This window comes from Gobius niger, assembly GCF_951799975.1.
Source record: "Gobius niger genome assembly, chromosome: 14".
Taxonomy (NCBI): domain Eukaryota; kingdom Metazoa; phylum Chordata; class Actinopteri; order Gobiiformes; family Gobiidae; genus Gobius; species Gobius niger.
The window spans coordinates 1,543,692-1,554,517 of record NC_136865.1 but is presented as its reverse complement, the minus strand read 5'-3'; the positions used below and the strand labels follow the sequence as shown (position 1 = coordinate 1,554,517).

The 10,826-nt window shown below is 43.8% G+C and overlaps 1 protein-coding gene across 1 annotated transcript; it reads left to right on the top strand.

Moving 5' to 3' along the window:
* Window positions 1–2,936: 2,936 nt before the first annotated feature.
* On the top strand, window positions 2,937–10,046 carry npy (neuropeptide Y). Its single transcript, XM_079571369.1, has 4 exons — window positions 2,937–3,061; window positions 3,148–3,335; window positions 9,299–9,388; window positions 9,891–10,046. Exons 2-4 carry the CDS (start codon window positions 3,148–3,150, stop codon window positions 9,910–9,912), a joined length of 300 nt encoding a protein of 99 aa, XP_079427495.1. The 5' UTR covers window positions 2,937–3,061; the 3' UTR covers window positions 9,913–10,046.
* The last annotated feature ends 780 nt before the right edge of the window (window positions 10,047–10,826 follow it).

Sequence of the window (10,826 nt, the reverse complement as noted above, 5' to 3'; positions counted from 1 at the left end):
AGGCAGCTGTCTCCACTGGTCATCACTCGTTTTTTTCCAGTTGTCAAGTCAGAAATTATAATGACAGTGACAGCGACAACGCTGGTAAAATCAGACAAAATATAGCTCTAATTGAAGAATTTAAACCCCCCAAACTGTGTAGTTAGATTTATAGTCTCCTAAACAGCATCACAAATTATCTAGAGAGCGCAGTAGCCGCTTATTTCATTAGCCTGTAGTGGATGCTAGCAACATTAGCATCGCAAAGCAAACAGTCAATTTACATAACGGTTGAGGCTCTACTCCAGTGCTGGTAGTGAGAGACAGCAGGGGTTTGTGGTCAGGTGTTTTGATGTACTGCTAACACTGTGCGTTGCCATTTTTCAGGATTATGAGGATCGTCCGACTTTCCCAGTGAAATCCGACTTTAGAGAGTTCCGGTCTAAACATCCCACTCCTGAGTTCAAATGGAACCCACTCCCACTCTGCTTGTGACAATGCAACATCCATATCTGTGTGCCACTGCATCTTTACGTTTAGGTGCATTGGATTCCAAAAGGGTGTGTAACTCTGAGACCTGATGTTTTAAATGTATGGCTCATAATTCTTCACCCGCCACAGTGTAAACGGGTACAAATCTGTGCTTTTGCTTTCTCCATGTAAATTTGGTTTGAAATGATCGGACAAAATGAGAATGTAGAAGCCCACTTTTGCTCTGTTGTGACTGAAAGCACTTTTATCCAAAAACTGTGCACGTATTTTGAAACCCTTTGGTACATGTTAATCGTAATAAGACCCATGGCTTCCTTGCCTGGCCTGCCAGACACTCCTCCTTTCTGTTCAAAAGTAGAGCCGTCTGGACAGCTCCTCGCAGCCTATCATTTTACCATTTTACCCACATCGGTCTAATCACGCACCGAGAGGCGGGACTTCATTCCCCCAAGACGCGGAAGCCGTCGCCCCACTCTACCAAAACAATAGAGAAGGAGTGCGCGGCGAGTGATACGATGTTTTCTTCTGCTCTTTTGTCCCTTTTGAATCATTTGGAAAAAAAAAAAAAAATCCTTAAAACCGGAGCAAGAAACAGTGTTGGAAGCGTTCCTCGTAAATAAGGACGTTTTTGGAAAGGCTTCCTGCCTCTTGTTGCTGCGATGTATCTAACGTTGCTCTGATTGGTTGATGCCGTCTGTCAATCACGCCCACCGGGAAATCGTTAAGATCACGCTGCTCCCAGACTATATGTCTTTGAAATATCTATGAAAAAGCATGTAGTTTGGCAGACCAGGCAAATATCGTTATGGACAGACCCGTTCACCACAACTGCCTGTAAAACCCTGCACTGTCACTCAAAAAGGTGTTCATTTGGGTCCGAAGTGCGGTCATGCACGAGGTTAATATCAAAGCTGCTGTTACGTGTAAGACCTGAGGTGGCAGTAGTGAGTATAAACATGACCAACTTGCATCCAGTCCCTTTAACCTCTTAACCCGCACCGTAACTGAGCACATTTTCTCCAGTTCAACATCACCCAAATCTTAAAGATTCTTGACTGGAGACTTTCCAGCCTAGAGGCCAGGGCAACACCTCATTTGAAAGCTAAGAAGCTCATCTACAAAACTCATCTAAGCTTCTTCCTTGTTTTTGTTGCGTTTTTGTTCTAATTGCTTTTTAGTTTTTCTGTGTAATGTGACTGTGATTGTCACACTGGCCTATTGGCTGTAAACTTTCCAATCAAGAAGCTTTTAGATTTGGGTAAAGCTGAACTGGGGAAAATGTGTTCGGTTAAACTTTGCTCGGGGACCTTTACCTGCGCTGCTTGTGTGCGTTCAGGCCTCTTCTGGTCGAACTTCTCACCTCCGCACAGCTGCACATCTGCTCTGAGGCACTTGGAACATTGGGGACACGTTTCCTGACTCATTTGCCCTCCTCTTAAAGGCTGCTCCTGTCTTCTCCGCGCGTTTCCCTCTCCGTCTCAACATCCTGCATGCCACAAAAAAAGCCCTCACCACGGGCGACTTTAAAGACGCTCTGATTCGGGGAGATGATTGCTGCCGCGCGGTGTACAAAAGAACATCATGAATAGGTTTAAATGAAGCCATGGAGATACAGATCATGTGAAGTGCTCTTTGGTTTTCTTATTAATCCGATTGGGGAGAGATTGACGTAACTCCCGTCTTCACATTCAGGGCTTTTGTGCGCGTGGAGTGTGCCGTGAGCGCGTCGGAGCGGGCTGATTGAGCCGCGCCATGTGCCAGGAGAAGCGGCACCACGGGACCAGCCAGTGAGTCGTGACCCACTGTGCGCCTTAGTTTGTTTTTTATTCATTTGGATAAAGCATAAGCGTGATTGTAAAAAACAGCATAAACAGAAAACATGGCATTGACTGTGGGTGCCAGACTCAGTCGGTTTGTATGGATTCTTTTTGTGTGTGTGAAACTAAATCAAACCAACGAAAGAAAAGTGAAACATCATTCAGATTCAACTGTGGCACAAACATTCTGTGTGATGGGAGGGTGCGGCGCAACAGTAAAGGAAGAAAAACACATCCACTTTGGCTTTCAGAGAAACACAGAGAGTTGGATTGATCGAAGGAAAATGCAACAGTCACATGTGTAAATGATCGGGTATGCTTTTCAGAAGAATAGGCTAGAATGAAGTCTGCATCAGAGTGCGCAGCCAGCGGCCAATGTGAGTTATCCTCCATAGAGCACTTAAAAAGCGCACCGTTCAGCCCTGAAACTCTTGGCGGGTATGTTCATAATGACACGCTTTAAACCCGCTGTCCACTGTAGCTGTCCCCCGCTGTCCCCCCCCCTCACTGGAAACAAACCTCCAAAATGATTCTATTCATAGTTGTATTGTTTGTTTGTTTTGCGCGTGTCCAAACGGTGAAGACAAATCCACGCGCTAATGACCGCATCACCACTGACGTGCGCACGAGCACGAGCACAGAGCTGCGCTTAAACGGCGGTGACGCGTGCCGTGGCGCGCGTGTGGCGCATGGAGATATAAAAGCCAGCGCGCGCCATGAGCGCAGGAAAAGAAGACACGGGCTGAGAAGATCCTTCACATCCTCCGGGAAACGTGAGTACTGCGTACGTGTGCGTGTGTGTGCGTGTGTGTGGGCTGATCCTTTGGAACACCCGTGCGTAAAAGTGTGTCTCCTCCAGATGCACGTGAACATTCGGAGCTGGCTGGGCAGCCTGGGGCTCGTGCTGTGGGCGCTGCTGTGCCTCAGTGCCCTGGCGGAGGGATACCCGCTCAAACCCGAGAACCCCGGGGACGACGCCCCGGCGGAGGAGCTGGCCAAGTATTACTCCGCCCTGAGACACTACATCAACCTCATCACGAGACAGAGGTACTGCTGCATCACCCACTCACTCTGGACTCAGGTCTCATGGTTGTCCATCATAGTGTTATGGATGAACTGAAGAGCACCCCCTATGGGCTTACGTTTTCCCACCTTCACCTTTGGACACAATAAAGCAGTGTTTTTCAACCACTGTGCCGTGGCACACTAGTGTGCCGTGAGATATTGTCTGGTGTGCCTTGGGAAATTATCCAATCTCACTTAGTTTTAACAAATGCATTATTATCCACAAATAATGTAGCGTTTTCGAGTGTCTGTGCTGTCTAGTGATCGGCAGAGGAACCATATTATGCTCTTCCATATCAGTAAGTTAATTTCTTTGAGACAAGAGAATTAGTGATGTATTGAGGCATTGTGGCTCGCGAGACTATTCGGTGTTCCTATTCAAGACACTTTGATGAGAACATTTTCTGCTGGTGGTGTGCCCCGTGATTATTTCAATGAAAAAAATGTGCCTTGGCTCAATTAAGGTTGAAAAACACTGCAATAAACTGTAGGCAGGTGATACACCGAGTGGCAGAGGTTAGTCCTTGTGCCTTTGTCCCGGTTCGATCCCTGTGAAGAGTTTGCATGTTCTCCCCGTGTCTGCGTAGGTTTACCCAGCCACTAAAACATGTACAATAGGCCAGGCTGAATGAGTGTGTTTGTGAGTGCCAGTGTAGGACGACAAATGGAAATGATCACGTTTGGAAGCGCGACTTTACTCTGTTTAAACAAATGAGCTTTAAAGGACATGGACACGGACTGTAGAGGGCGCTCTTCCAGCTCCGCAGACACATTAGCTCACTCTACACCAGTGTTCCCCAAAAGTCAGTCGGGGGACATCAGTCAGTGGGTCATTTTTCAAACATATCTACTGTCATTTCATTATTTTGATCATGATTTCAGCTTGTTAGGATTATTACACAATACTTTATGAGGAAAACACACTATTTTACATGATGGATAACCAATGGGTCACGGCTTGTGATTTTACGGTGATGGTCCCGACAACGGTTAAGAAGTGCTGCTCGATATCTCACTATCATTTACACTGCCACATCTTATTATCATTATTATTATTATTATTATTATTATTATTATTATTATTATTATTAGTATTAGTATTAGTATTATTATTAGCATTATTAGTATTAATATGCTTGTTCATCCATCTCTTGTGTACATTGTATATTTCAAATGTACATCCTCCTATTCTAATATGTTTTCATCCTACACCTCTTATTATATTTGGATCTGTTGTTTCTAAGATCAATCTGCCGACAGTGAGTTAAACATTGAAGGTTCATGAGCCCTAGTTTGGAATGCAGTTGTTTACAGAAGCTGGTATTTGTTTGGTAAAGACCGTTGTAAATCGGGGTGGTTTTATTTCTCCCACACAGACTTGTACTCTCTTTTGGCAGAATGGATGTAGGTCTGAATAAATGCAACATATCATGATTATTATCATCATCTGTTCCTCATAGACAGAGTAACAGTGCCGCACATATTCTCATTATAAATCTGTATTGTAACTGTCACATTATGGTTTGGTATTGATCCGAGCCGACAGTGTTGTCACCATACTGACATTTCAAACGTGGAAAACTAGAGTCAAAACTTTCATTTTTTTTAGTTCTTTTTTTGGGTGTATGTGGTCGGGACAGTGCATGTTAATGAACATGCTCCTCCGGATTAGCCATGAGCTAAAATGCATCCGTTGTCCCACACACTCTCATTCATCCTGGTCTATTGTACGTGTTTTTAGTGTTGACCAGGACATGCACACTCCACACTTTCACCTGGAAACAAACTAAACAAACTAAAAAACAACAACAACAACGACCTAATCCTCACATGTTTCATTATTGCACCGACTCAATGGTTCTTCATTTGGGCAATTTTCTCAAAATGCATTTTTCTCTCATGGGTGCAACAACACCTCAAGATTTTTTCTGGGGGATTTTTTAATATCTAATTCCTAGCCCGATTGAGTTTTGAATTGAACAAAACAAGTAAAAAAAAACTTAACAGGATCCAAAATTCCTCTGAAAAAGTCTTGGCAACAAAAATGTCACAAAATAAAACCTTACATTTAAACCTGGCTCAATCCAATATTCAGATTTTGTCACTGAAAATATGGTAAATTTGGGGCATTTTTATTTACATATGAAAGCATCAAATAACAAAAAACATGCAACACGTTTTTCCTCATATTTATGGATCTTTACATTTAACCTCTTAACCCCCGCCCAAACCCTAACCTGCATTTACCCAAATCTAAACACTTTTTGTCAAGTCTTTACTTGGTTGTTTGTTTTTGTTTGTTGCCGCTGTTTTGACACTTTGTTGTCACAGTTTTGTTGCATTTTGTTGCTTTATCATCCTCATTTACGTCTGTTTTTTGTAGATTTTGGGAATGCTGGACACCTGGATACTAACTGGTGTATTTACCTGTATGTGTGTGTGTGCGTGTGTGTGTGTGTGTGTGTGTGTCTGTGTGTGTGCATGTGCGTGTGCGTGTGCATATGCGTATGTGTATGTGTATGTGTATGTGTATGTGTATGTGTGCGAGTGTGTGTGTGTGTGTGTGTGTGTGTGTGTGTAGGTGTATGTGTATGTGTGTGTGCGTGTATGTGTATGTGTGTGTGTGTGTATGTGTGTGTGTATGGGGTTAAAGTCTCCTTTATCAACTGTAGTGTCTCGCCTTAAAGTGTATTTGACACATTAGACTACATTTTCACAAATAAGTAGTTAACACAAGTGCATTCAAGATTCATGTTAAAATTTTACCTAAATCTGGCAAAAAATATCTTTTTATTTTGGGAAAAAAAGTCACTTCCACATCGGCCATGGAGGCCGGAAGTGACGTAGAACCAAACTGAAACTTGTTAACGGTCGCTGAAAGGCATTAAAGTCAATGGGATAATTTGTCCAAATAAACTGCAAAGTGTCTCTCTCACACAAACATTCAGTGAACCACAACTATATCACCATGAACCTGGACATTTAAAAAGGTCTTGTTGTAATGAATGGAGATCAGCCGGCTGCTAACAGATTCATTCAGGATTAGTTTGTTTCCGTCACACCACTTTTATGTTGTGCTTTGCATTAAAGGGAGAGCGACTCGCTCACGGTAGAGATGTAAAATCACAGTGGCTGAATAAACTTGGCCTCTACACTCTGGCACAGAGTCGCCATTACCAAAGCTAACCACAGTCGCCATTACCAAAGCTAACCACAGTCGCCATTACCAATGCTAACCACAGTCGCCATTACCAAAGCTAACCACAGTCGCCATTATCAAAGCTAACCACAGTCGCCATTACCAAAGCTAACCACAGTCGCCATTACCAAAGCTAACCACAGAAGCCATTACCAATGCTAACCACAGTCGCCATTACCAAAGCTAACCACAGTCGCCATTACCAATGCTAACCACAGTAGCCATTACCAATGCTAACCACAGTCGCCATTACCAAAGCTAACCACAGTCGCCATTACCAATGCTAACCACAGTAGCCATTACCAATGCTAACCACAGTCGCCATTACCAAAGCTAACCACAGTCGCCATTACCAATGCTAACCACAGTCGCCATTACCAATGCTAACCACAGTAGCCATTACCAAAGCTAACCACAGAAGCCATTACCAATGCTAACCACAGAAGCCATTACCAAAGCTAACCACAGTAGCCATTACCAATGCTAACCACAGTCGCCATTACCAATGCTAACCACAGTAGCCATTACCAATGCTAACCACAGTCGCTATTACCAATGCTAACCACAGAAGCCATTACCAAAGCTAACCACAGTAGCCATTACCAATGCTAACCACAGTCGCCATTACCAATGCTAACCACAGTCGCCATTACCAATGCTAACCACAGTAGCCATTACCAATGCTAACCACAGTCGCCATTACCAATGCTAACCACAGTAGCCATTACCAAAGCTAACCACAGTAGCCATTACCAAAGCTAACCACAGTCGCCATTACCAATGCTAACCACAGTAGCCATTACCAATGCTAACCACAGTAGCCATTACCAAAGCTAACCACAGTAGCCATTACCAATGCTAACCACAGTCACCATTACCAATGCTAACCCCAGTAGCCATTACCAATGCTAACCACAGTAGCCATTACCAATGCTAACCACAGTAGCCATTACCAAAGCTAACCACAGTAGCCATTACCAAAGCTAACTACAGTCGCCATTACCAATGCTAACCACAGTAGCCATTACCAATGCTAACCACAGAAGCCATTACCAATGCTAACCACAGTAGCCATTACCAATGCTAACCACAGTCACCATTACCAATGCTAACCCCAGTAGCCATTACCAATGCTAACCACAGTAGCCATTACCAATGCTAACCACAGTAGCCATTACCAAAGCTAACCACAGTAGCCATTACCAAAGCTAACTACAGTCGCCATTACCAATGCTAACCACAGTAGCCATTACCAAAGCTAACCACAGAAGCCATTACCAATGCTAACCACAGGAAATGACATCCACACAGCTTACAAATGCGGTACATCCGTTAGCATGCGGCCACGCACCGTCTGTAGCCTGATTTTGATAAACATTGGTCGTAGCGACACTTCTCTCTGAACCATTGCACACTGAAGACAGAGCAGCTCACAATGTTACAAACCCAACATCATGCAATGTGACATCTAAAAATCACAGTGAACACCAGCCCTGACAAGCTAAGAAGCTAACCACCACAAAGCAGCAGTATCTTACAGCCACTTGTTGATTCACTAACCAGGCAGAAAAACAAAAAACAAACGCAAACATCGCTCTTCCATTGTGTAAAAGCTTCAAAAGTCCTCAGAGTATCCCATAAATAATGTTCAAGTTTTTGAAAACATCGGCTCCTACGCTGTGTAGGCTAACCTCTGCTCCACACACAGAAGGAGGAGCTTATTTCCTGCACGGAACCAACTAAATAAGCTGCATTTCTAAATGAGCAACTTTTTATGAATGAATGAAATCTGATCAAGAATATAAGAAAAAAGACTGTCAAATACCTACAAAAAGAGCGCCATCTGCTGTATTTTTAGTGCACCTACCTTCTACGTCAGCACTGAAGAGTGTTCTACTGTTGCTAAGGTGTTGCTAAGGTCAGATTTTAACCAAAGTTTTGACGTTTTTATCATACTTTCTCCTCAAGCTGTTATTTTATTGGTAACATTAGTAAAACTGTGATATTTTCCTTAACACAGGTACTATTCCAACAAATCAAGAAGAATTATAAAAGCTTGAGAACCTGTCATGTACACTTCAAACGTCACTGCTGTCACATTTAGGAGAAGAACGGTGCATTCATTCAAATATATTTAGCACACACAGTAAACATGTCATTATTTAGCTTTGATTTTATTTAAGAGAGAAAAGGCTTAATATCCAGTGCTAACTGATACACATAAAAAAATGGCTACGCCATAGGAATGAATGGGCTAAGCTTATGTTAGCGACAGCAAATTCTTCACTTTTTATCCAAACTCTTGTTTCTTTCAACATGCCCTGGCAGCAGTAACCACATCCTGCACTTAGTTTGATTTTAGTGTGCTGGATGAGAATGACGTCCTGTATAAGGATGATGTCCTGTATGAGGATGACGTCCTGTATGAGGATGATGTCCTGTATGAGGATGATGTCCTGTATGAGGATGACGTCCTGTATAAAGATGATGTCCTGTATGAGGATGACGTCCTGTATGAGGATGATGTCCTGTATGAGGATGATGTCCTGTATGAGGATGACGTCCTGTATAAGGATGACGTCCTGTGATGTGCTGGATGAGGATGACGTCCTGTATGAGGATGACGTCCTGTATGAGGATGACGTCCTGTGATGTGCTGTATGAGGATGACGTCCTGTGATGTGCTGTATGAGGATGACGTCCTGTGATGTGCTGGATGAGGATGACGTCCTGTGATGTGCTGCAGGTATGGGAAGCGCTCCGGTCCGGAGGTCCTGGACACACTCATCTCAGAGCTGCTACTGAAGGAGAGCACAGAGCCCCTCCCACAGACCAGGTACTAAACACCTGCTTCACCTCCCACTGACCACACGTTAACCTCTTAACCCGCGCCTCATCCAAACACATGTTCTATCTATCTATACGCATTCCTTTATATATACAGTGGGGTAAAAAGTATTCGTCTTTTGTTATTTGAGTTTGACTTTATTTTCTTACTTTGATTTATTTATTTATTTGAGTGTATTTATTTTGTGTGTGCCTGAAGTGTCTTCTCTAGTTGTAACTGTATGGACTGGGTCAGGCGTCTGCTTGAGGTTGCTTTTTCTCTCTCTGTTGATGTTCCTTTATCTGTTCAGTATCCATATTAAATGTTTACAAAAAAAGGTTTCTTGCGGAAGTACATGCACATGATATATTTGAAAGTAGAATGTTTTGAGCTCTGGGGTTCTTCGGGCTTCATGCCCACAGGTTGGACTGGTTTTCTGTCGGTCAAACCCTGACCGCCCCAGTGTCCTCAGTCCGAAAGTGTGTAAGTCCCTGATGTGTGATGTGTGCAGATACGACCCGTCCCTGTGGTGATCTCTCCCGCCTCCATGCCGCCTCCACAGTCTGCGGGACGTCCCTCTCACAGCGTCCACACAGGCCCCGCCCCCTGCCAGTGAAGGGCGTGTCCACTCTGTGTCCTCATGTGAAATAAAGAGTCTATGTTTCAATAGAGTTTCCCTTTGTGTCTGTCACATAAATAAACAGGATTCAAATCAATGAATATTAAGTGCAAAGATTATTCAGAGGATGTGGATCTTATTGAAGTAGTTATTACAGAAACTATCTGCACAGCTGTACATTTCACCTACTGTTAACCTGGCCGGCTGGGCCCTTTACGGTCTTGTGGGACCGCCATGTGGGGTCTCCAATGACTGGACTTTGACTGGATGATTCTGTCCTCCTTTGTTGGTCAGAGCGAGCTGACACTAAACCTCCACACTGTGTCTCTCCTTAACAACAGGGCTGGGTACATAAAGATATAATGTAATAAAGATGAGCGGGTCCCATTCAGCCCCATTCATTGGAAAGGCTTCAGATATAATATATCTTGTATCATAATTAAGACAAAGTCTGCAAGAAGAAGAACTAGAGGACAGAACTTCCACAGCAGTTTTCCTATCAGGCAGCTTTGGTGTATTTTGATCAAAGGTTCCTCTCAGCGAATGCTTTAAGTGCTTTATGTGTCATTGTACGACTGTCCAACAAAATTACATTCAGGTGTTGGGTTAGTCCTAAGCCGCTGCGACTGAGCCGCCGCCCCTGTAGGTCAACCTGACCAGCCAGTGCTGCCTTCAGTCTGAAATGGTGGGTTTGTCCTTTTCTCAGAGCGTGGTGTCCTGCACTGGTCAGCTCCTCCACCTGCTCGTTCCTCTTCCTCCTGTGCAGCTCCCTCCGCTCCACAACAGGCTTTCACCATCTACTTTTTGAAGTACCTGGGACCTTCATGG

Bases quoted from the DNA above. Each gene is read 5' to 3' on its own strand.
- npy (XM_079571369.1), top strand. From the start codon at position 3,148: ATGCACGTGAACATTCGGAGCTGGCTGGGCAGCCTGGGGCTCGTGCTG. The intron at 3,336-9,298 runs GTACTGCTGCAT...GATGTGCTGCAG, and splicing joins AACCTCATCACGAGACAGAG to GTATGGGAAGCGCTCCGGTC. The intron at 9,389-9,890 runs GTACTAAACACC...TGATGTGTGCAG, and splicing joins GAGCCCCTCCCACAGACCAG to ATACGACCCGTCCCTGTGGT.